General features: G+C 32.2%; 1 protein-coding gene across 2 annotated transcripts in view; it reads left to right on the top strand.

The window, feature by feature from the left end:
- The window catches only part of LOC115874268 (pickpocket protein 28-like), a 55,786-nt gene that overhangs the window by 17,330 nt on the left and 11,095 nt on the right, over window positions 1-27,361 (top strand). Inside the window, exons 4-7 of one of the 2 annotated variants that reach the window (XM_030889367.1) lie at window positions 5,445-5,541; window positions 5,600-5,708; window positions 10,572-10,723; window positions 22,583-22,784. In XM_030889367.1, coding sequence (XP_030745227.1) covers window positions 5,445-5,541; window positions 5,600-5,708; window positions 10,572-10,723; window positions 22,583-22,784 — 560 coding nt within the window. The remainder of the gene's footprint in view (window positions 1-5,444; window positions 5,542-5,599; window positions 5,709-10,571; window positions 10,724-22,582; window positions 22,785-27,361) is intronic. The other variant, XM_030889368.1, reaches the window with a different exon arrangement.

Below are 27,361 nucleotides of genomic sequence, written 5' to 3' on the forward strand. Positions count from 1 at the left end.
GAGCAATGCCGTATTGCAGCCATGGTCCTTTTTAAAACCCGATTGTTTTGCTGGAATTACACACCTTTGCGTCGAGTATGCAGTTAACTGGTTATGTAATATTCTTTCTAATATCTTCGAAAAAGTGGGCAATACACTTAATGGTCGTAATTGATATAAAGAGTCGACTAATGGAACTTTTGGCAGAGGAACTACCAACGATTTCTTCCACATACTAGGAAATATAGAATTATGTATTCAAAAATTTATGATATGAGAAATATAAGGTAAAAGAAACGGTATACATAAATTTATCGAAAGAATATTTAGTCCATCAATGCCTACTGCGGTTGTTTTTATGTTAGATATAAAAAAAAATGTGACAATACCAGTGCCTCGGATAACATTGTTTTTATATTTCTATTTAATACATGACGATGTTGAAAGAGAAGTTTCAAATTTAAATAAGCTTTCTGAAGGCATGCATTTATATGCTCTTGAAATCCGAGATTTTGATCCATTATAACTCCTAAATTTTATGCACTCGTTTTTATAGTAAAGGTGAATTATTTGTTTCAATTGAGTTCGAAAAGCAATCCAAAAACTTTTGTCACCACCCTTACCAAAAACTAATACTACAGACTTCTTAGGGTTTAAAAAAAGACCATGATTTTTTGCCGTGAGAGAAAATTGATTCAAATCATAATTTAATGCCGAGATAGCTTGAATACTTTCTTCAGGTGGAAATGACAAGTAAAAAAAAAACCTCAATCTCATCTACTGCATGAAAATTAAAGTCGTGGTTCACAAAATTGTTTTGTTCATAAAACTAAACAATATCATTGTCTACATGTAATTTTGGTATGGATTCCACAAAATGATCAATAATATGCTCAACATTTGTTATTTCTGCTGGTATGGAATTATCATTCCTAGACTTCAAATCGATAAGTTTTAAATGGGACCATAATTCTTTAGAATTTCCATTATTATATTTATTTGTGAAATGGCCCCACATATAGATTTTTTAACTGGTTTAAAGAGTAATAACTTTTCGTCCGTACCTGTATAAAACTACTGGGTAAAAAATGGTACATTTACGACATTTTCCACGTAAAAAAGATCTCCTGGTAAAAATCGCTACGAGTAATAGTTCTCGAGATATTTGGAATCGAAATTCTCAATACCTGTCGTCATTGACATAAATTAAACAGGTTGACTAAATAGTTATTAAACTGAGATCATAAATTTGAAATGTTTTTGTGTCAAAAGTTCAACAGAAGCTTTTTTATTATCATTTTTTCAAAGAAAAATTTATGATTAATTTAAAAAAATAAAAAGTTCCCAAATTTACTATTTCAGTTATATAACTATCTACTCAATGTGTTTATTTTTCGTCAATACCCAAGCAACACACAATGGTATATTATACGTTTAAACTGATCTAATACCGTCCGTCTTATCTAGGTATACGACAAAGAATGTGAAACGTATAATAAACTGCAAAATGTCCGCGACTTCAACGTATATATTCAAGGGTTCTCTATTCCTTTTATAATCGTATATACATATACCAATATTATACATGATGGTAAACGTATATTAGCAATTTATGATATACTAGGATTACACGTAGACCAAATACGTGTATTAAATGTTATTTTTCTTTATAAATTTATACGGGAAACAGAACCGTTTATTAAATGTTATTTTTACATACAAATTTATACGTATCCAGGAAATGAAATTTAGTAATATAACCACCTAGCATTATTGTTTTTCATTAATATGAAGGATTTTTGAACCAGTATAAACAAACCTTAGGTTACTTAAGAAATGCTACATAATGGTGACAAATTATACCCTATAACCCCATTATACAATAACATAATATTGCATTCTTTCAGTAACCTAAAATTAAAAAGTTTGTTTTTACTGCTTCATAAATTCTTCCTATTAATAAAAACAATAATGCTAGGTGGTTAAATTACTAAATTTAATTTGCTAATACATTTTTTATCACTAATGGTAGGATTTTTGATGAATAAGTATAAAAAACTTAATTTGAAATCTTCGTTAATAACATCTTAAAAATTGGGGAGACATACCATACATTACTGAAATAATAATAAACAAAACATATCATAATTGTTAAAATAAGAAAACTGACAAATGCATAAATATAACTAAACATAAAATATAAAGAATAATATATACATACGTTCACATTTTTTTTCTGTTATACGAGTAGTATATTATTTTACAAAATCGTTTAAATCAATCCAGTTGTCTACCAGAATAAGAAAGTTTGACAGCTTCTAAAAAATGGAGAAAGGGCAAACGATATATATTATAAAATAATTACTGATAGGGTATAATAAATAACTTCCTAACAACAAGTTTTTATTTAAGCCATGTACTAAAAGTAATAAAAAAAAGTTTAGGTTTAAGAAAGGTCTGTTTTCTAAAAAAGCGTTTGAGCGAATTGTTTTTTAATTGGGAACAGGGGTATGTAAACGGTATACAGTATACGTTTACAAAACCTATACTCAGTACTGCAAAAACTCATTGAACATGAACATATTCATGCATATAAAAATTTACATAAATACGTACATGTGAAGTTAAATAAAAGCTTATAAATATTGATAAATTTAAAACTTACCCTCAATTACGTTTCCAAAGGAAAAAAATAACGAAAAAAAATCCTCAAAACGCTACAACGCGTAATACGTAAGTAACAGAGCCTAAGTGTACTTTCTCTTCCTACTGCAATTGAAATATAAATTGTGTAAAAGGAGTAGCTGGATATACCATATTTATGTCTTTAGGAAAAATATTATATTAAATAACGCACCTTATATTGATATCAAACAAACAATGTGTGGACACAATGGCGTCTTTACCCTTGATCATACGCGTGATGCGTGAATACCTTGAGTCAAGATGTTTCATGTCACAAGATTTTGTAGTGTCGAGTATAGGTTTCATATACGTATACCATATTCCATTTAGATTCCATCTGCTGTAAAAAGTCTAACGATATGATTGGTAGATCTAATCACGTGACCAGATTTTATAGTGTCGAATAAACGTTTCGTATATGTAGTCTATATACCATTTCTATACAATTTATTGATACTGGTTATATACGTTTTTGAAATTCAGTTCTTGTTAATATTTTTACATTGGAGTTCAAATTTATCAAAAAATCACAAAAAACAGTTTGATAGTTACTTATTATGCCCTTTGTACTTGAACTTTTCAAAAATTACGAATATAACTGACTAGGTGCCAAAATCGAAATATTATATATTTATAATATATGTTTCGAATATACGTTAAAAAGCAGTATAATAATATTCACTATAATAAATGTATATACTAAGATTAACGGAAAATAAAGCCCTTTAATATGCGTATATTATACGTTGCATATAAAAAAAGTAATATGAAATACGTATATTATTTATACCTTTAAAAAAATATACGATATTTATACGGATAGTACGTTTATTAAATATATACTCTTGAACGGTGTTGCTTGGGTAATGACATGTATTGACTATTTCCATTCCAAATATCTCGGGAACGGTTGCCCGTAGCCATTTTTACCAAGAGATATTTTTTACGCAAAAAATATCGGAAATGTATATTTTTTCACCCAGTAGTTTCATACAGGTACGGACGCCTTAACTTTACTTACTTTACCCTTAAAAACAGATAAAACACATATAGGTGGCGCCCCCTACAAATAGGAGTCATATTGACATCAAAATCAAATTTCTCATGTCAAAAAACTCCCAGACACCAATTTTCATCTAAATATTGACGATACTTCAGAAATTATCTGGAAAAATCGAAATAAAAATGAAACTTCTACGCCCTGTATCTACTAGCAATTTTAGGACATACATTTATACGAACTTTTTTACTTATTTTTATCTGTAGAATATGCTGGTGAAGTTTCCGGAATACAGTTCGGACCACCCTGTATATAAAACAAATTCCTTAAAAGAATTATATATAAAATAAATATATATAAAGTCAAACGAACAGCTGTTTTTGACAAAGGTCTGATTGATGCTGCTATTGCCGAAACCGGTTATTAATAAAGAATTTTTTTGACAGTGGTTTGGATTTTGTTTTTGATTTTAATATTATGTTTTCTGTACGTATATGTCGACCTATAACTCTGTTGACTGAATGGTCCCATCTAGGCATAACAAACAAAAGACGCCTGAACAACAAAAGTTTGCCTGAACTAAAATAAGTCTGTTTCAATGTTGCAAACACTTACTAGCCAATCCGTTGCAATACCACATACTACGTCAAGTGTGTTCAAAGTGCAACCATATTTGATATTTTGTTTATTTTCAGAATGTCTGTTTTATTTAATTTTGTCTTTATGTATTTGTTAACAATTCTCATACCTGCAATACACCCTCTATTCATAATAATATATTATATGTATATATTAACCTAGCCTTTTTTTTGGAGGGGGGGGGGTTAAACCTCTAAAAACCCAAAAGTGCTCACACTTGTGCCCAGAGCTGCAAGGTCACAGAAAACTTAAGTCTTTTCTTGACTTAAATCATTTTAATGACTTAAATCATTTGATATTAAGTCATATTTCGAAAGCTGACCTAAGATTTAAAGTTGAAGTCATTTTCAAAATGAGTTGTGATTTAAGTCTTTATTCTGAAATAAAAAAAAAAGATTTAAGTCATTAGAAAAAGATTTAAGTCTTTTAAAAGATTTAAGTCTTTTTGGAAAAGATTTAAGTCTTTAAAAAAGATTTAAATCTTTTTTAATGACTTCTCTTTCTTGACATCTTTTAGAAGATTTAAGTTTTTTATGAGATTTAAGTTTTTTTAGAAAAGATTTAAGTCAGTAAAAAAGATTTAAATCTTTTTTTAATGACTTAAGTCTTTTACAAAAGACTTAAATCTTTTAGAAGATTTAAGTTGTTTATGAAATTTAAGTCTTTTAGAAAAGATTTAAGTCAGTAAAAAAAAATTAAATCTTTTTTTAATGACTTAAGTCATTTTACAAAAAACTTAAATCGTTTAAAAGATTTATGTCTTTTATGAGATTTAAATCTTTACAAAAATGGCTTGACTTGAAAAAAAATGACTTAAGTCAAAGACTTAAAACTTATTAAGTCTTAAGACTTAAAACGTCATTTTAACTTTGTATTGAAATTGACTTAAGACTTAAGTCTTTTTAAAACTGAATTGTTGCAGCTCTTGTGCACAGTAACTCTACACGCGAAAGGTCGTCTACGCTCTGTGCAGGGCATGACGCTACAAGAACATCAAAATTACTTTTTTATTAGTAAATCATTTTTACCTTCTCTTTTCAAACAGGCTTCGAGGGTATTGCATATTTAACCGAAATTATTCAGGCTGCTCAAATTTCAGTTATTTAACATAATTATTTTTTAATAACTTTTTGTATTTCAGCTGTTACGATTTGCCCAGAAACAAAGGCATGTCAGAGGCTATACAATTATACCGAAAATTATTATTTGAGTATGTCCAATAATATGACCGATGAAGAGTATATGATCTTTCAACTATGTATATTATCAGTATTATTAATTTATCTTATTTTATAGAAGGAATACATTTTCTGACTTGTCATTAGTTTGTGGTCAACATCCAGGGAACTTTAACGCCCAGGGAAATTTAACGATCGACAATAGTACTATTGAATTTTTAATGGCTGTAAGTAATTAATATTTAAAACTATACCGTCTGGCCGTAGTCTAAGATAGCTGCACGCTTAGAGCGGAGCGGACAATAGAAAAATATGCGTCAATCCGTGCCGCCTGTATGTGGGACTACTTCAATGCATTTAAACGCTTCGCTGTCCTCTCCGCTCTACGCTAAGCTAGGTTAAACGCCCACGCCTCATGTGAGGCCACACATTCTGCATCGCCGAACTGAACATAATGTATGAAATCCCATGTTAGGGTGTCCCAAATTTTATACGTAGGAAGTCAATAATTAATTATGACGATTATGATTATGATTTACGATTATGATTTATGACGTCTTAAAAATTAAAAAAAAACTGAAAAAACGAATTATTGTAACATTGCTTTTATTTTTTGAATACAAAGAAAGAAAGCAGACTTCTTGCTACCGAAATGGACAAACAATGTCAAGCGTTCCAAATAATAAATTATATATGGAGAAAATATGGTTACGCTCATGATACAAAGGAAACAAGGTATGATATTGCGCAGGTTGGTCACTAGGTCACAGGTGATAACTGTACCATTGGTCGGCAAGCTCCGCGCGCCAATTTCAAATCGTCAAACTGATGACACATAATCATATATTTATAAACTCTATACATATTATCGCCTATCCCGCAATGTGTTGGAGTTGAAGCCGAGTTAGAGACAACTAGATAACCGGTCCATGTATACTTTACATAAGTTTGTTTGTTAGGCAGACACTGGCGCAATAGCGGAACTCCAAAATTCCGAATGTCGATTAGCCCGTACCCTGAGGATTAACCAATTGTCGAACGAAAGCTGTACGAAGTTGTATAAAGACGTACGAATGAACAGCTGGTGCTAGGGTCTAGTCTCTCATTGGTCTAGTTGTCCGATCGATAATTCAAACTCCAGGCTTGCACACTACGCTTGAGCACGCCTAACTGAGCGACTTATACAAATTCCTTCAGAAGATTCATATGCCCATTTCACCGGCTCGGCTTCACAGAATGCTGTTTGGAGTCGATATAGTTACTTTATAAATATATGCGCGTAATAAATATGAAAACAATGACTAAAGAATATAAGGACAAATAGCACCTGAGACCAAACTGGCGACCATTCTTCTAAACTGTGCCGTGGTGTATGTAGAAGAATGTAGAATGAGTAAGAGGGGGGGGGTTAATCACTGCGACCTTAAAGATCTATTGTGCCTCCCTTCCTTGAGTCATCACACAGTCTATAACCCATCATACCTCTGTTGTAGAGGGACAGAGTATTTCCCATCCTCCTCTGACAACAGTTCTCCCTCCGAGGGTACACACCCTTCCACGGTTGGAATTTGGCCCTCCGTGCCGCTCTTCACAGTCGACGAGCTTGCCTCCGGCTGAGGAACCCGTGAGGTGGAGGCTGGAGGATCTGTCTCCATTTTCTCCACCTCTTTAAATTGGTCTCTCCTTAGACCTGATACCGGTGTTGTCCCGTATCTGTAATAGAGGATGTGTCCCTCTTTCTCTATTGCATCCTTGGATTTGAGGTCAATTCCTATTGTGAGGACCTGACCATGACCTTCCTCCCTCCAGTTGACGACTCGCCAACTCGATGTCCTTACATTGAAGTTCTGACCCTGAATAAGGCTCAGCAGGTAGGTGGTGTCTTTCTCCTTGCTCCTCGGCAGAAAGACCGTGATGGCCGCCCCTTTAGGGATGTTTTCTCCTTTCACTGCAACCAGTTCCGGCCCTTGCCAATTTTTAAGCTTAGGTTCGTATCCCCGCAAAACGCAGCTGACCCACATTTTGTAGACCGTTGTGTTGCGATCCGCTCGCCACTACTTCGTCCAGTATAGCCTCTTCTAGAGACGTTTGCTGGTCGGTGGTCAGAGCAACCTCTCGGAAATCCATTGGCAGCACCGCCATTTTCACTTTTCCAGCAATAGCGGCAAAGCTGGTGATACGTCCCTGCTTGCCTCCCGGTGTTGGACGGCTTTCCATCCTGGCTTTTTTCTCTCCCTGCCGGAGAAGAAATGAGAGGTTCTCGCTCCCTCTCTTGCCCTTTGATGGAGATGAGTCAGGTTGTTTCTTGGTTTCTTTACTCTCCCCTTTTCGGACAAGTGTTTTCACTTTTGTTTCCTCTGGAGCAAGGCCTTCGTGGAGCAGTCGGAGGTATCTCCGTGCTTCTGCTCCGCTAAGACCTACTCTCAGAGGATCGTCTAGCCCGCCTGGTTGACCCAAGCGTAGGGTTCGTTTCCGGTCACGTTTTGAATATATCGATACGGTAAAAAGTCGGGCAGAATCGATATCTCGTCACTTCCAACGTTGCTGATAAATATATTATTATATTCTATGGAACGTGAAAAAGGTAAAGAAAGAGTTATGAACAATATTAATTTTTTGAAGGAAAATATCAGAATCAAAATTTTATCAAGATATGTTAATAATTTTTTAATGTTATTATTATGTTAACATTGTTAAATAAACGTATATATTGCCAAAGAGTATAAATAGTGTTTAGTTAATCTAATAAAAGAATACGTGAATCATACAATCATAAATTATGAAATAAAACAAATAATGATTCGTTGCGTCCAAAAAAATGGCGTCTGAGGTGACCAATTCTGCTGCAGCGTGTATATGGGTACTACATGTCCTTGTATTCTTTATAGAGTAAGATCCCAGAGCGATCTGACATAACTTATTTTCACAAGGATGATACCTTAGGCTCTCAGTAGTGCTCTCATGTCCTTTGAATACCGGCGTGTTTGGTGAGTTTGCCCTGTAACACCTTGGCAGATACAGGGTAAGGAAGGTAACTAAAATTAAGAGTTACTTAACTTAAATTTGTATGGCTGATTTTTGTATAAAATTGTATAATATTTCTCTGAAATAGTATCAAAAGTATCAGACACTTTCGATGGACCTGAACTTTTATCAGACGATAGCAAATCAAAAAGTGGATCTTTGATAAAGATAGAAACAAGCTCCACAAAAAATAAATGAACTTATTTTTACATGTCTTGACATATGTTATTAAGACAGCTATTATAAAGTTATGTTTAATCAGTCAGACAGATTGTAATGACCAAACATCCTCTAAACACAAAAATTATTCAACCGTGACTATGAACGCGGGAGAACTATGATACATAACATTAATAAATGAAACAATTAAAAAAACATTAACAAATGAAGGTACGCTTATCTAGCTTATCCTAATATTGTTTTTATACGATTTTTTAAGTACTGATATATTTTTAGTAATTATTTAGTTAATTGAGGTAATGATTTAAAATAAAACATCTTCTGGATATTTACTGACATCTTATTATTTTTGAAAAATTTATTTATAGGTTACTGTTCTATAAATTTCAGGCATTACCGGTAACAGCTGATTGGGCATAAATAATTCGCCGTTTTTTTATTGCATGAGCAATACAACGGATCAAATAAAATTACCCTAAAACAATTGATCGAAAAAAAAATTAACCAAAAAGATAGTTGCCCGAAAAGAAAAATCATCGAATTTCAATTGACAGAAATAAACATTTCCCAAAATGTCGATTTTTGGTAAAATTAATAAAAACCAAACTAAACGAAATCATTACATTTTTCTTCACCCGTGCTTTTTTGATATAATTAACTGTGGGGTAACAGTTTCTGTTTTGCCTGTTTACCGATTACAAATTCGACTTCTTTTCTACGTGTTTATGCCTGATGGTGATAGGCACAATAAATACAATTTTCCATAAATTGACTGGGATGACAATGATAATGGACTGACAATGATAATGAGCTGACAATTATTGTATTTTTCGGAATACTTTCTGGTTCGCTAAAATGTTCCTAGGGAAACTATGATTTCAGACAATTTTCATTAAGGCAGTTTTCGTTTCGGTGATTTATTCTCGGACAATTTTCCGGCTACGCAATGTGCAAAGTCTAATTCTTTCTAACCATAGTTTGTGGCAAAAAAATCAGAGGCTTATTTTTTTCTAGTGCGTTGAATTATCCACACTGTCAAAAAGAGCTGCTGCCATTTTTTTTGTATTTTACTAAGAGTGAGTCCCAGGTGGGACCCACCACTGAGGCCGCGAGGGCCTATTGTGGCTGCTGCCATGATAGAACTTTTATTTTGTCCCAAGCAACCATTAGAAAATAACGGGCAGAATGTGTCATTTTCTCTCACACGCATTTTCATAACTTAAAACAAAGGACCTATCTGAAATTCCATCTTTCTTGTAGTATAACAATTAGTATAACAAATGATATAACAAAGAGCCCCATCTCAACATATGTCTCTTCGTCATAACGAAGAATTCTAGCATTTGAGATGGCGTAAATTTTTAAATGAATATAAAATGAAAAAGGTATAATATTGAGATGCGCAAATTCGCTATATTAAAAAATGACCCAATGCATGTGATGACGTTGATATCTCGAAATCGCCAAAAATCGAGTTACGCATTTTCGTCATAAAAACCGACCATATGTGAAATTATAAGATTATCTAAATTAGTTTTACTAATAATTATATTATTACGTATTCACTTACTGAAATTTCTTTCAATGATTTTTCAATCGGATTTAAAGTTATGCAGAAATTCGCTTTGTAAGGTATTCTATATTTAAAATGAATTCCAAAGTTAATACCAATGAGTTTTTTTGACAAATAAAACTGACAATAGAAGGTATTTCTGTGACGCCAATTTCGTCTCAATGCATGAATATAAAAATAGTATTAGGCTCTTTCCTTAGTCTATTTATTAAGTGGTTATTATAAATGATGATAGAGATACATTGAATAAAAGTAAAAAAAAACTATTTTTTGGCTTTATATATTTTTTATTTCTAATTGTTTTTTTTTGTAGATTGCACCTGATTTTAATGACGTTTTAATAAGCTGCAGATATACCCAACGTAACGAAAATTGTATAAACTTTTTCACACCCATCCTGACAGGAGATGGTCTATGCTTTACATTCAATATGTTAGATAAGGAGGAACTTTTTAAAAAGAACGTGTAAGATCAGTTAATAATATCAGTAACTTTTTTTATTAACTATAAGGTGGCTAATTGAAGACCATAAGTATTATAACATAAATACTCAATTTCACTTTTCTGGATAGATTTGCAACAGTTCTTGACAAGTTAGAAAAATAGTTCTGGTTAATTTCGGGAGATATGACAGGGGAGTGCCAACTTCACGTAGCACCCTTTTTTTTTATCCTGGAACAGTTCTGATAGTGGAAATAATATTCTAGAACAAGAGTTCTATAGTTCCTGACTATTGATCAAAATAGTTCTATTGTATTAACCAAGTTATACAGGAAAATAAAGTGGCAGCCTGCGCCGTCAAAATCGATTTTCTAAGTAGAATTTAGAATTTAGAATGAGTGGGAGGGGGGTTAATCACTTCGACCTTACACATCCATTGTGTCCCCCTTTCTTGAATCATAACTCATCATACAGTCCCAGGGCTTTGACAAAAGCCAGTATCTGGGACGGTTTTATAGAGGGTAGTTCTCCATCTCCAATATCAGTCGTACCAAAATTCATGGCACGAATGGTTGTCGTCTCGGCGCACTCAGTGATGAGGGGTACTGGTGTTTCACCATCTTCCCCACAGAATCTGCATTCGCCATTTCTTCTTAGTTTCAATCTACTGAGGTGTTCATTGAGGAGACAGTGTCCTGTTAAAAACCTCGTGACAATCCGAAGATTGTTCTTACTCAGACCCAGGAAGATCTGTGATTTTTCTTGATCATAAGCCCTCAGAAACTTCTTCGAGTGTCTTAGACCATTGCAAGATTTCCATTCCAGGTTGCGGATGGAATCTTCCGGATGGAAGTTCTTGAGTTCCGCCTTGAGTTGGTTACCACTTGGAAAGCAGAACGGTTCTGGTCCAGTTAGTGGAGTGTTCGCTCCTTTCCTAGCTAGATTATTTGCTTTTTCATTGCCTTCTATCCCTTGGTGAGCAGGCACTCAGTGTAGGAGGACTTTGTTTTCTTTGCCTAATTTATTCAGCTTCTCTATGCATTCTTTGACCAATTTCGAATTGATTGATACTGAGTTGATCGCCTTTAACGCTGCTTGATTATCAGATAAGATGGCTATTTCTTGTTTCCGATAGTTCCTATCTAAGATAAGTTGTACGCATCTCTCGATAGCGTAGATTTCTGCCTGTAGGATACTAGGGTAAGTGCCCATTGGTTCGGAGTAATTAGCTCTCGGCCCAAACACTTCGATCCCTGTTCCCGTATTGGTTTTGGAAGCATCAGTATACCAAGTTATGGTATGGTCTTTTAACTGCTGGGCAAGCGTTTCGCTCTTCCAATCCTTCTTATTGCTCAATACTACATTGACATGTTTTCTAAGTAAAAAATAATTTATAGAATTTTTTTTTTGCTAATTGATTTTTTTGAAAATGTCAAGAGCCGTCCGGCAAAAGGCCAGACAAAAAGTGAAGTTAAGCCCGGAGAGCGAAACCTTGAAAATAAATGCCCACAGAGCAGCACAGGATTGTCGACTTGAGAACGTTAGAACTACGTCAAGCGAATCAAACAAATTATGCGGCCTGAACGATACGGAATCGGGTAACGATACGCCAGACATCATATATTATATATAAAAAAGACATGTAACGAACTAAAAACGTTACAACAGGAAAACCATCCCGATGTACAATCTTTAAATTAGTCTCACCAGCTTTTTGTCGTTCAATCAGTTGATTTCTTACTAGACGGTACCAGAGAGAACACTAATAACTAAAGTGAGAGAGACCGATCAACGTTAATTTTTGAAGACTGTGTTAGTGGCGCGGCCTTTGGCGTCTAACCCGAACTATGAGCTATATATTTTACTATATATTATTTTATTTATATTTTGCTACTATATTTTTAAAGAGTACAGATACTAATATTGTCGATATAATTCGTTTATTTCATTAAAAAATAAAAAAAAACTGTTTAAATGTTTGTTAAAGAGGATCAATTAATATGATTCCAGTATTCAAACTACATTAACTGACTGTTTGCGTTGATTAATAATAATTGCTCCAAATACTAAAAAACTGAATTTTGTATGGGCATTAGACAGTGTGATAAACAGTAACACCTTAAAAATGATATTTCATTTTTTAATAAATGCTTATTTAGAACAACAGAGACTAATTTGATAACTTATTATTATATTGATTTCTGAGTCAAATCCACATTTATTTATAATAATTTATTAACGAACACAATTAAGTATGTATTTAATTAGTATATGGGCGGAAATAATGGTGTTATATTTAGTTAATGGTATACTCTTTTATAAAGATTTAAATAGTTTTCTTTTTGCATACAAATGGGCTAGTAATATTATCGTTTTGCTAAAAACGATAATATTACTAGTCTGTACATTTTGTACATTTGTTGCTTTAAAAACAATCTAAAAATGTCAATATTCCATGGATATATTGATAAATGAGGTCTAAATTATAAGAAAATGCATTTTCTACGAAAACTTGAAGGGATAGGTAAAAAATGGTATAATACAATTTGATAGACAATTTAATTGGGCATCTGATTCTCCTAAAATATACAGGGCATTCCATTTAAATTAAAGAAGTTATTGCCGTTTGAAGCTAATAATTATTTAAAAAAAAATTTTAGACACTCTGTATAAGGTAGTATTATTTTTATTATTGCAACACAATAACTGATCAATAAATAAACTTCATTAAATATTTAGTATTAAAAACATTGACACCCTTGGAGAAATGAATTTTTAAAAATTTTACTGCAATTTCACAAAATTGAAAATATTTCAAAAACGGTAAGGTTTAAATATAATAAACCTTAATCAAATTTACCTTTATTTTAATCGTAGAAACTAAAAATGTAATAATATACAGGATGTTCCAGTTAAAAAAATACAACTTTGATATTTTTTATTTATTTGGGATACTCTGTATCTTGTAAAAATATTTTTAAATTGTAGCTCTAATAGTCCTTCAACGAACCCCAAACTTACAATTTGAAAAAATCTCAACGTTTAGCTACAATACTCCGTGTCGTATGTGGTGAATAACCCTGTATATATATATATATCTTTACAGTTACCTGATAGTATGTCCTGAGTAAATGGAGTTTTGCAGAGTTCTCAGTTGGAGGCAAATTAGCTAAATTAAAGGTAGTCTTAAGGGCTTGTCTTGATGTAATCCTATTGTATAAAGTGTATCTCAGAAGGTTAATATGTTTGATATAGCTTGGGCAGTATTTTTTTCTTTAAAAAATAATTTAATCCTGACAAAAATGTGTCTGTCGATACTGAAAAAACAACGATCTTTATCAATACCTCGACGTATTTTTAGAAAAAAATGCTAACAAAAATGACTTGTTTCAGTCAGGATTAAATTGTCTTTTAAAGCTATATCACTGCCCAAGCTATATTAGACATATTAATCATCTGAGATACACTCTATATAATAGGGTTGCATCAGGACAAGCCCTTAAGACTACCTTTAATTTAGCTAATTTGCCTCCAACTGAGAACTCTGCAAAACTCCATTTACTGAGACTGTAACTGTAACTGTGAAGATAAATCTATTATAACAAATGTTATAAGTTGTATTTTTTAGATTCAAGAAGGGATTGGTAACAAGTAAGATCTTTTACAATATGGATGGAAGAAAGATTAAATGGCAATCTGACACCTATTCAATCAACAGAAGATGTGGCGCCTCTTGACCTACTAAAATACTAAAATATTTTTTTTTGCAATTGCAAAGAGAGTCAGTGCTCTAAAAATTGCTCTTGTAGAAAACTGGGTCTTAAATGTTTTGCAAAGTGTGGTCAGTGCAACGGAATCAGTTGCACAAACTTTTGTATTTTAGTTGAAGCGAAAAGTGACGCTCAAGATGACGCCATAATAACTTTAATTTAATAATAATTTTTTTTAACAATCATTTTATTTAATAAATAGTATTTTAACGTTAATTTTAATTGCTTTAATGCTTAAATTTATACTTGGTTTATCTATATTAACACTATACTGTTAACGCAAAAATTATAGCTGATTGGTTTAAAAAACTGGAAAATTTATAAAACGTATAGTAAAAAATTGCTCTATCTCTATTACTATTTATTTTAGAAGAAAAGATGATTGAAGGTAAAATATTCTAAATTGAATTCTCTACAAAAAACATATCTTTAGTTTTTAAGAAAAAAGTTATGCAAACGGAGATATTTGAAAAAAAACGAAAGAATCCAAGATGGCGGTGATTTTTTTCAAACTTCCCCCACTGGGACCGAATGGGACTATGAGGGGTTAAATAAGAGATCATTATCACTCATTCCCCTTGAGATCGGTTGGTTACTAATTTTTTCCATCTCAACCTCCAGATTGACTGGCCTATGTGCACATAGCTAAGAGACGTGGAAGGGGATATAGCAGATTGTAGCTCTGTCAGTACTTAAAGTTCTAAGAAAAGGTGTACATCATGCGTTCAGCTTCATGATTTAATTACGTCTCTTGATACTTTATTTGCTTATTTATTAACGAGTCGTTGTGATTTTTCCCTATAGCTTGAAAAAAGTGCAAGCTAGAATCACTTGCATTTTTGGTAAAAATAAGGGGAATTGAGTTGGTTTTTGACTGTGATCGGGCTATTAGAACTCTCAATTCAAAAATCGATATCTCGAAATATATTAGATATAATTGATTGTAGTTTTTTCAAAAACTTTCTTAATATTTCTGCTGTATTTTCTTCGTAGACAGTAAGTGAAAATCTTTATCAATAAAAAAAATTACACGCCTGCTGAAAATTGGTATGCTCTAAAAGTAAATAGAGGGGTTGTTTTTTTTAATGGAAAAAAACAACCTTATCGAATGTAAACATATTGTAAAAGATCCTATCTCCAAAATAAAAAAAAGTTTTAATAGATATCTAAAGTGTTTCTTGAGTTATGGCGTATTATGTGTTAAAAAGTCGAGTTTTTAAATATCGTGATTACTGACGTTTTCTCGTTATAAAAAAAACACCTTAAAGATATCCTTATAATTCCATTTCAGATGCTCAGAAACATTTCTAATGATTTTATCTAGTTATCTTTTCGAAAAAAATGTCTTTTAAAAACAAGCGGTTTGCGATCGTGATTTTACTTTACTTGATAGGGAAAGGCGTACCGGCAACGCCGCAACAGCACTCCGTCGCATTTCTCTAACCTAACCTAACCGACTTAATAAGATCCCTATGCGATTTACTTCCACACATGTAAATACCGACCCAAGAGCAACAGTTACCGGCACGGTATAACGAATTCAAAGATCCATTACAATTCCAGGTTTCAGTAAAACACAAAAATAATAAGTCTTTGTACTTTGAAACTTCAACATTTATATCACCACCTTTTCAGAATTTAATCTTTGAGTATTAATTAAAAGAATAAAACAATTAAAACAATTGTTCATTTTTTCGGGATTGTCTTCTTCCGGAGATATAAAAACGCTGAATGCAGGTTCCGTATGGCCAGATAGAAGGATCCATGGCTCTATTGAAGTCATCTTGTTTCACAGTCCCCTTAAAAGATAAATATTTTTCGAGATATTTGGAATTTGGATTGCATCGCTGAACATTCGACAATAGAGAAGTGCGCCTTTAAATAATCAGGAGGGTGGGTTCGGTTGTTTCTGGATCCAGTCTGTACACATGCGAGGATACCTCTTTCGGGATACCCTGGATATATTCTGAACTGATATTGGTCCCCACAATATTTTTTCTACTATTACGTTTGTTACGTGTCACTTCTGGCCAACCTTCTTTGCTGGAATTTTCCGCCTCATCTTTCTGTGTATTAGCTACACTAGTAGCAGAACTCTGTTTGATTACATTCTTGGCAAAAAAATTCTACGATATGATATTCTCTGCTAATTAAAAAACTTTATTCTTAAGAGCACTGTTTAGATTTACTTAGTAATCGAAATGGTAGATTATTCTTTATTTCATTATGGTGCCATGCAATTGCCAAGTCATTATAATTATTACAGAAATAAAGATGTCTAATATTGACAGGGGTGGATGGGGAAGTGGAAACCGGCCCGGGAAAACAGGCAACCGGCCGAAATCCACAAAAACAAAATGACCATAACAAAGAAACATATTTTATTTATCTCAAATCTTTCATCAAAATTTTCGTAAAGACCAATATTGGGTCGGACATCTGAATTTTTACTACAAAATGGCTCAGCTTTACAGGGTTCTACCGCTTTATTTCCATTATCGATAACGGTAATTTGATCTTGAATAGGCTACGATTTTGAGTAACGATTTTGAGAAACTTTAAGACTTCCTGATTCATTCAGTTCAGCTGACCCAATCCTCTGTGAAATATGTACATTACTTTTAGCTTTTCGGGTATATACTTTCTTACACATTGTAGAAAGAAATTCTTATCTGCTACAGCAGCGTCCTCGTGTACTATTGTCTGAAAAGCATTGATAAATGTTATTAGACCAGTGTTTGAAAAAATTGACAACGAATTTGTTAAAAACCGCTTTATTTCCATAATATTCCATATGTGTTTTTAACCAAATGAACCGCGGTCGCCATTAAATCTGCAGCATTTTTTAGGTTATTATATAGTTCTTACCACGAAACTTTTCCTCTATACTTTTCTACATTTGGCATCTTGTATGATAATGCCTTGACTCAAATGAAAAAAAAAAAACTAGGCAATACCTAGGCAGTGGATAAATGTGTTCTGATGTAATGCTATGTTACAGTCCATAATAAGAATATTTGGATTTTTGAGACATATTATTATTTTATTATCTAATCTAGTTTAAACCTTATTTAACTCTTCTCTGCTGTCTCAGTAATTTTTAGCAAATTCATTTTAGCAACATTTTAAACAACAATTTAGACTTGGCTTTTATTTCTCAGACTTGGCTTTTAGTCCGTCCCCAATTCAAGCCAAGCATAGATATGTTTTCTCCGTCAACCGCAGAGTTCGCGTCAAATTCGTCTACCGTTTTACAAAGGGGAGCTCGAAAAATATTACACCGAGGCCCCCAGTTGTCAATCTACTCTACCGTATTAGTATACATTTAGATCGAGGCTATTTAAATTTACCTAATACTGTTCATTCTTTTTTTTTGCTGCCAGTCAGTCATATTTATTAGTTATTAATAAAAGAATAGTGGGGGTAAAACTATACAGAGTGAGTCTTAAATAAGTGCAAATATTTTAAGGGGTCGTATATTTCGACCCCAGGAACACTTCTATGAGTTTTTTTTGCAAAAAAAAAGATGTTAAAAATCGTGCATTTTCTTTTAAATTTTCCTGTATATTTTAGAAAACTTTTTAGAACTTCCTGTTAACCGCAAATTTTCCCACGGTATAGTTTCTTAAGCTCTGATATTACGGCACTAAAAGAGATGCAAATACCGAAAAATTGAGGTGGTTAATTTTTTTTTAAATAAATCTATTTTATAAATTTTCCAAACTTTAATAACTCGATTGGACTTATTTGAAACTCGTTAAAGAGAATATGTTATGTTTACGTTATTGAGATCCACGAGCCCTGAAAATATTTGCACTTATAGACTTGCCTTGTATAATAAAAATTTTCAAACCGAACAAACAACAGATGATTATTAAAATTATAAGTGTCCCAGAGAAAGACATTTTACAATAGTTATTTTACAAATTGGTGTTTATGTTAAAAGGCAACTGACGATTATACTGATGGAAATTGATTAGTTAGTTATGGATCACTAAAGATCTTATGTCACTTTAGTTAGAAGATTAACCATTTAATTTTTGCTAATCCAATCTTTTTTGAGCTCTGCTCGGGACCGGCCCACCGGCCCATCTTTCCACCGGCCCACCGGGAATTTTCCCGTTTTTCCATATGGCCCATCCACCCCTGAATATTGATACTAACAATTTATAACAAAATGGTTGAATAGGTGAAATAAATTGACTTGGTTTTACATGAGATCTCACAACTTTTTATAGTGGAAGAATTGTATTGCGAAACTTTTGCTAGGAATTTTTTGCATTCTATGTTTTTGGTGGGATCTATTTCTCACGATGTATTGTTAACTTAAGCACTATTTTTATTATTAAAACTTATTATTTTGAATAATAAATTAGAGTAGTATTTAGTTGTTAGACGAAACTATGTCTTTTTAAATTTAAATAAATAAAATCAACTATAATAATCAAACTAATAGCAAGTAAAAGCATTTTTACATTCTATGTTTTTGATGGGATCTCATTTCTTTTTGTAGGTTATCCTCCTCCTTTTTTATCGGGTACCTAATATATCATTTCAAAATAATATTAAAAAAAAATTTCTAGCAATAATTCACAAACTTTGAATTATTGTATGAAGTCAGTTAATATCAAATGGATTCATTCTAGTTTCCTAACGGCTTGTGTTTCCGACTTTCGTTATAACCTAAATTTCAACTTTAAAAATGTTCAAGTCATGATTTTACCAATGCTTATTCAAAATCATGTTTTTGAATAAGTATAGGTTAGTACCTATAAAAGAAAAAATACGGGATATGAAAGTAGTTTCTAAAAACGTAATTATATACTGGGTGTTCCATTTAAAATATCAAAGATGCTACCACTTTTCAAATTATCTGACAACATTGTAACGCTGATAATATTTTAGATAGATGGAGCAGGTGCCTTTATATAAAAATCGACATTTTCAAAACAATCCTATCACCGGTTCTCACTATGAGGTATTACTAGATAGTTTGGTAATTACTAGATATTTTGGTAATCTAGCCAGCTATAGTATGTCCTTATTTTTATATAATATGCCTATGTTTAGTTAAAATTAATATGCTTGCTTTATCCACAACGAAGTTACAGGGTGATCAAAAGTGCCGCTTAATACCTTCGAGAAAAGGATGGTACGGATATCGACTTGGCGGCAGTTTGAATTAGGGTTAGTTGTGGTAATGGTAAACGATTTTAACAAGGTATAACTTTGAAACTTTGACGTTTGCACTGAAAATTCTAAACGGGTATATTTTAAGACACTTTACTTAATAGGTGCTTTGATGGACAGCTAGAAATTGCAATACGTTTCAAAAAAACTTGTTTACATTTATCCCATAGGAAAATCAAATATTGCCTTATTTTGGGGTAAATGTAAACATATTTTTTAAATGGGGTAATAATGAACCAGGAACTATACAAGTTTGTTTTTAGTTGGATTATAAGTTTCTCAATGTGTTTAATTGTTTACAATTTTCCCCATGGAGACAAAATAAAACATTTTGTTATAAAGACAAATTACTGTTTTATCAAAAGTGTACAAAAAATATTAAGGGTTTTCAAAAACATCTATCTTTCCCGAAAACGAATATATTATCTTCCTTCCTACAAACCTAACCAATGCATTTTTAACGTTTCTTTTTTTGTGGTCTTTTTCAGATCTGTCTTGGAGCTTATCAGTGTTAACACGTGTTTACTATTACCCCAAAATCAAGTTTACAATTGCCCCGCAATCCTATTTTACTGGGGCATTTGTAAACACCTCTATACTTCATTTCCCGTAAAAGTTAATCTCAAATTGTAACATGTATTTTACTAATACAACATTAAATGAAACCACTATGTATATATAAATTATCTTAACTTATTCACAAACTGAAATTTTTAAGCAACATTTCGCTAAGGTATAATACGTTTTAGGTACTATTAAGTTTTAAAGCAGCTCTCCAAAAAAAAATGTTTTTTCACCATAAAAAAATGGTACTAAAAACTCATTTTATCCAGTCAATACACATCAAAGATGTGGGCGCCATTGTAGCCAGTCGACTTATTCCGTATCCACCAAATTTAAAAGTTATTGGACCTGTTTACAATTGCCCCTGTTTACCATTACCTCAACTATATGTTGTTTAGCCCTATGTTGTTTAGAATGTGATTTCGCAATAATAGACGTCGGTGTGGCAATAGCATATGGCCTGGTGGGTTAATGTTAATGTACTGAGTGAACCAATATAACATTAGTAAGAAAGAGGCTAAAGTGTAAAAAAAGAAAATTGTGTTTTTATCGCATTTAATGATAGTATATCAATTGGGCTAAGTGCTAAACCTAAAATTGTTGTTATAATCGACTAATGAAATTAGAGCTATAGTGTGACCAACGGATCTGTAGCTACGGGGTATCGGCAGGGGAACGCAGTTGTAAACAAAACACGCCCAATTTCATTCATAAAATAGGCATGGGCGTACGGTGTTATATGAAAATAATGTGTATCATAAATATAATACTCAGATTAATAATTTTTTTTCAAAAAACTTTATGCTGTTTGAATCGTTACTGTTGAGTTAGCAGATAAACACTAGAAGCTTTTATTAAAGCTCCCTTAAATATTTTGAATCATTTTATTATTGTGTTGTTAATATAATAGAAGAAATAATTACAGCTGGGGGTTGGAACCTTTGGTGTTACACAGCAAAATAAAACACTAAATCAGTACAATACACCAAAACACTTTTAATTTTACACTGGACGCACGTTTCGCTAACCATGTCTGCCATCAGCAGATGATCAAGACTGAGTCTTGAGGTATATTTATTTATATATCTGTACTAACTATATTTTTTTCTGTAATACATAATTTTAGATATAACTATTTCCAGCAAAAAAATCTTGAAAATAGTTAACTTTGGAAGCGCAAACAAAACAATTTTACTCACCAATAGATCCAATATTGCCTATTACACCAGATATGGTATCGCTCCGCCAGCAGTTTTTAAAGGTTAGGTCATTGTCTACCCATATGTTTCATCCAAATAGATAATACTTGGCTATATTCTCGAATTTCGCGTATATATTTATATCTCTCTCTGCAATATAATGGGCCGCTCCATTAATATTTATCAGTTATTTTGACATTTACGCCAAAAAAATTCATTTGATTTTAATAACCCCTAAGCATTTCCCTGCAAAGGAAAATTCGATTCTTCCTGCAATTTTTGCAAAGCTTTCTAATTGTGGGGACGAGTTTGAAGAAATATCCGCTCAAGTTTACGTTTAAGCGGCAACTTAAGCGAACTCTCTGTAGCTTCTTCATCGCAAACCCTATTATGAACACAAGGAAATAAACCAAATGAGATCAAACTTGATATTAATAATTAAAAACTACGAACGAAAAACATTATAACAAGATAACAAAACAATAAAACACAACTTAACTATCAAATATACGAAAAATATAGGAATAAAGTTTAGGATAACCGGTATAAAATAATGAAATAAAGTAATAATGATCAAAAAAATGACACCGCCACTGGATATTTCAATAGTATTCAATATTCCTACTCTTTTCAGAAGAGACCGTGAAGTTGGGGATAAAGCAAGCGAATAGGAAAGGCGTAAAAGCCATGGCAACCGCCTGGTAACAAATCCTGTGACGTACTCTCGCCAATCATGTTCGATGAATAGGCGGCCATGCGCGGCGATGCCGGTTTGCCAATGATATCGTTGAAAAATCTTCAACTTTCATAATAAGCAGATTATACAGAATGAAAGAAATAACTTATTAAATAAAACATATCGAACAATATGAACTACGTTAAAATTCCTTAGTAATATACGTCAGAATATATGCTAAACACATTATATATAATAAAAATATATTAAATTTATAGTTCTTGTCTGGCAATTTTGCAATTTTATAGATAAACGTGGCAATATCGATTTTTTTTCTCGCATTCCTTCCGTAGCTTCAGATCCGCTGGTCAAACAGTAATTAATCTGCTATATACCCTCACTGTTAAGTTAGAAATACGCTCAATAACTCTGTTATGTTATTTGAGCACTTCGCCTGTTTCTTGCTTATAGTCTTTAATTGTAGATTTTTGAATGGCGATTTCATGTCCCACGATAGAAAATCTGAAGGGTGGAATTTGAGGAACGGATATCCAGCTGATGCGCCTCTGAATACGTTTCCCAAAAGGGCTATGTTTGCTGGAGCTTCTAATGGGCTTTTGTTGCTACTCACAGCCTATGAATACGATTTAGACTATATCTGCAACGGGCATTTTCAAGGTTTTAAGGTAAGAAAGGTTTTAAGTTAAACTTCGAAGCAAAGATCTAGGGAATTGTAGTGTAAAATGGTATAGGGGGAGGAGGGGGGGGGAGTTAATCACCGTGACTTTGTAGATCTATTGTGTCCTCCTTTCTTGAGTTATAACTCATCATACAGTCTCAGGCCTTTGACAAAACAGATCGGATATGTCGACTTTAACTTATAACCCAAATTTCAGCTTTCAATATGCCGAATTTTTAATTTATGCCAATGCTTATTCAAGATCATGTTTTTGTCAGTGTAACTGTTTAAGTGTTTTATTTTTTATCTCGAAAATTATTAGATTGGTATAGCTTAGTATGATAGAAAAATTATGAGATATGAAAGGAGTTTCAAAAACAAAGATGCTACCACTTTTAGAATGGAGCAGCAACACTGTAATGCTGAAAATGATTTAGATAGATGGAGCAGGTGCCTTTAAGTAAAAATCCAAATTTAAAAAAATCTTATCACCGGTTTTCCATAAACGTCTAATGTACCATGGCCGTGAATTACCCTGTATATAAGGTGGCGCCTCTCAACGCCGCGGAAGCTCCAAGGAGAACGGTAGTTTATATCGAAATGAAATTTTGGCAGTATATGTCGGTTAACTGAAAGCATTTTATAAAAATTTATAGAATTATACAGGGTGTCCCCAAAAAAAGTTACACACCAATGTTGTGTTTTTCTAATGGAACATCCTATACAGGGTCCGGCAATAGTGCGTCGGGCATCTGTAGCTCCTAGAATAAAAAACTTGAGAATTTTGTTTAAGTGCAATCCTAAAGTATGTATGAGGATGTATTTCCGCAAAATATTTTAACTTCTATAGGGTGGCTCAAAAAAGTGTGAGTGAATCTGGATTTTTTTTAAATAGTACACCCTGTAAATTATTGCATTTTTGGCTTCCTTTTAGATCACTTTACATAATCCTAAGATATGAGTAAATCTATCTCGATAGTTTCAGAGATATTAAAATATAAGTCAAAAATATATATTTGTCAACCTTTCTTAAAAAAAATACTAAAAATACAAGAACTGTTCTGAAATCAAAACTATTTTAGATATTTACTTTAGATGGTCTGTTCTTACTTTGCTATAAATATGGTAATCGTAAATCATACAGGATGTTCAATATTTTAAGCCAAACTTTCAAAAATATAATATAATTTTTCTTCGTTTTTTTTAAACGGAACATCCTGTATATTATTTTTTTATTTGACGGAGAATTAATAAATGAACATTTTTTGTATTTAAAGTGTTTCAAATTTTTTAATAGTTTTCCGGATACACGCAGTATTATTTCATATGGCGCTTTCAATGGTAAAATACGAGAGAAAAATCATTGGGTGGCTTTGATAAAAATTTACTGTAGAAAATGCCATATGAAATACAAAACCGGGAATATCTGCAAAACCGTTAAAAATTTTGAAATACTCTAAATGCAAAAAATGTTCACTTTTTAATTCTCCATATATTGAAAAAAATAATATACAGGGTGTTCCATTTAAAAAAACAAAGAAAAATTATTTTATATTTTCGAAAGTTTGGTGTAGAATTTTGAACATCCTGTATGATTTACGATTTCCATATTTATAGCAAAGTAAGTACAGACCACCTAAAGTAAATATCTAATATAGTTTTGATTTCAGGACAGTTCTTGTAGCATTAATAATTTTTTTAAGGCTGAAAAAAATATAATTTTTATTTATTTATTAATATCTCTGAAATTATCGAAATCTATTTAATCACGTCTTAGAATTATGTAAAGTGATCTGAAAGGAAACCAAAAATGCAATAATATACAGCCATATATATAATTTTTGAGCCACCCTATAGAAGTTAAAATATTTTCCTGAAATACATCCTAGTACATACTTTAGGTTTGCATTTAAAGAAAATTCCCAAGTTTTTTATTTTCGGAGCTACAGATGCCCGACGCACTATTGCCGGACCCTGTATATTAATTGATTTTGGGATTTTAGAAAAAAAATAAATGTGAGTTTTATTAAAGAAGCATATACCTAAAATCTAAGGATTTTGACATATTTCACATTTTGTGAAAATAAAGAGTAAATTTTAAATTTCGATAACAGCTACCTAAATTTTAGTTGACTTTGTATAGCCTGATATTTAATTACAGTAACCATTGTATGTTAAACCAAATTGAAATTTGACCTGAAAAGTTATACAGGGTAAGACAAAATTAATATGGAACATTAGTCACATTTAAAAGCGAGTTATTCTTTTATTTTAAATGGAACACCCAGTATATTTTTCCGGTGTTCAATGGGAAATTTATAAGTCTTCGAAATATTATTAAGGTTGCTACCCCTCAGACAAAGATTTTCCGAGATATTTTAATTTTTATGATTTTGTGTCAGTAGATCTTTATTATTTGAAAAAATCTAGGGGTGGCTGTGTGATATACCTCTTGTTAATTTAACGAAAATTAAGCCCACGGTCACACAGAAAGCGTTTTTTGCGTTTTTAGCGTGAAGCGTCTTGAGCGACTAAAACAAAATAACAGGATTATATAGGAGTGGCCACACCAAAAGCGTGTAGCGTTCGGCGTGTCTCGCAAAAAACGCAAATAAAAACAAATCAGTTTGTTTTCTGTAGCGTCTTTAGCGTTTTCTAAGATGAGACCCCGTCATAGGCGGATGTTATATTTAATAATACAATAAAAATAAATAAAATAAAATAATATTTAACTAGTATTATCTAAAAATATTTTTATAAAGCACATCTATTGTTTAGGTAGATTCTATTAAATTCAAAAATTTGAAGGAAATGTTTGAAAAAGCGTAGTTTGAAATGTTGAAAAAGTAATAAATTAAAGGAATATTTTCTTACGCGTAAAAAATATTTTTTTATGCGTAAAAAGTGTTTTTTTTTCTGCGTAATAAAGTTTTTTTTTTAACAGAAACAAATAGTTTTTCACGCGTAAAAAATAGTTTTCTACCAGTAACAAATAGTTTTATACGCGTAAAAATAGCTTTCTACCAGTAACAAATAGTTTTATACGCATAAAAGTAGTTTTTTACGTGTAACAAATATTTTTTTTACACGTAATATTTTGATTCACTTTTACAAAATTTCTATTAAAATGGACTGCTCACAAATACACGTCGCGTCACTACGTATTTCTAAGCCGTTAACACGTTTCGTTACAACGAGCTCGTGTGTCAGGCCCGTCTCACTAGGTCGTATGTCACGGTCTCCAATTTTTATTCCCAGCGCGCGTAAAGAAGTTTCACTCCAAAATGTTTCATAAATCGTGTCCTAAAATTGCATTAGCAGCTAGAAATATTTATTATTTTATTATATAATTATAATTATTTATTATATTATATTATATTTATAACAAGTACTAATCACAACACTACAACATAAAAAACACTATACACATATAAACTAACATTCGTAAAATAAATGGCAAATAATAATAATTATTTTTACACACACCACTGGCACTAACAGTAGATTGTGTTTGTCTCCGAATATATGCTCCGGCCCGTTCACAATTCAATCCTAGCATCTTTTATCTTCGTCTCTTCAACGCTAACGGCGCCGATCTCGCCTATCTCTTTCTCACAGGATTGATTGTTGGACGGACCGGAAATCCACGAGCTTGTGACGTTACTAATTGATATCTTGATAGAAACTGCAGACCTGCCGCGTCTTTTGCGTATTTTTAATGGACACAAATCTAAAAAAACGCTTAAAACGGTAAAATCGTAAAAAGCGCTTGAGACGCAAAAAACGCAAAACGCTAAAAACGCTTTCTGTGTGGCCGTGGGTTAAGGATTGTGGAGTAAAATAAACGGTAATAAAAAGATACACGTTTAAAACATATTTTAATTATTACAGAATTAAAACTAGATATAAACCTATTATAATTATATGACAAAAATTAGCTAGATGAAATCAAATGCTCAAAATGCTTCCTTCCCTGTTAACTGCGTAAAAGGATTGTCTTTTCAAAAGAATCTTTTCATTTTAAAACGCATATGTGGAGTTCAAGCTAGAAAAGCAGCTACAATAATTTCTCTCATGTTGTCGACAATAGTTGGCCGAGTTTTGAAAACACTGTATTTTCATATCCCCAAAAAAAACAGACTAGATAAAATCAGGAGCATCTAAGTATTCTATTAATTGGTTAATGCACACTGTATTCACCAACTAATAGAATCAAATCAATTCTCTCTGATGTAGGATAAGTTTGCATTTTCGGCAAATTTCTAAGATTTTTTTTTGTTTTAACTGACACAAAATGATAACTAGTTGTTAAAGTTGGACTAATTAGACAGCTATGTTGAAGTAACGTCAGAGATATCACAGCCACCTAGATTTTATAAAATAATAAAGATCTACTCAGATCAAATCATGTAAATATCTAGGAAAATATTTGTTTGAGGGGTAGGCAACCTTAATAGTGTTTTGAAAAGACATGAATAATAGTTCTCCATTGAATATCGGAATAATATACTGGGTGTTTGGTTTAAAATAAAAGAGTAACATGCTTTTAAAGGTGACCAATGTTATTGTAATTTAAAAATTGTT

This window comes from Sitophilus oryzae, unplaced genomic scaffold (genome assembly GCF_002938485.1).
Source record: "Sitophilus oryzae breed Bouriz unplaced genomic scaffold, Soryzae_2.0 scaffold_125_pilon_pilon, whole genome shotgun sequence".
NCBI classification, from domain to species: Eukaryota; Metazoa; Arthropoda; class Insecta; order Coleoptera; family Curculionidae; genus Sitophilus; species Sitophilus oryzae.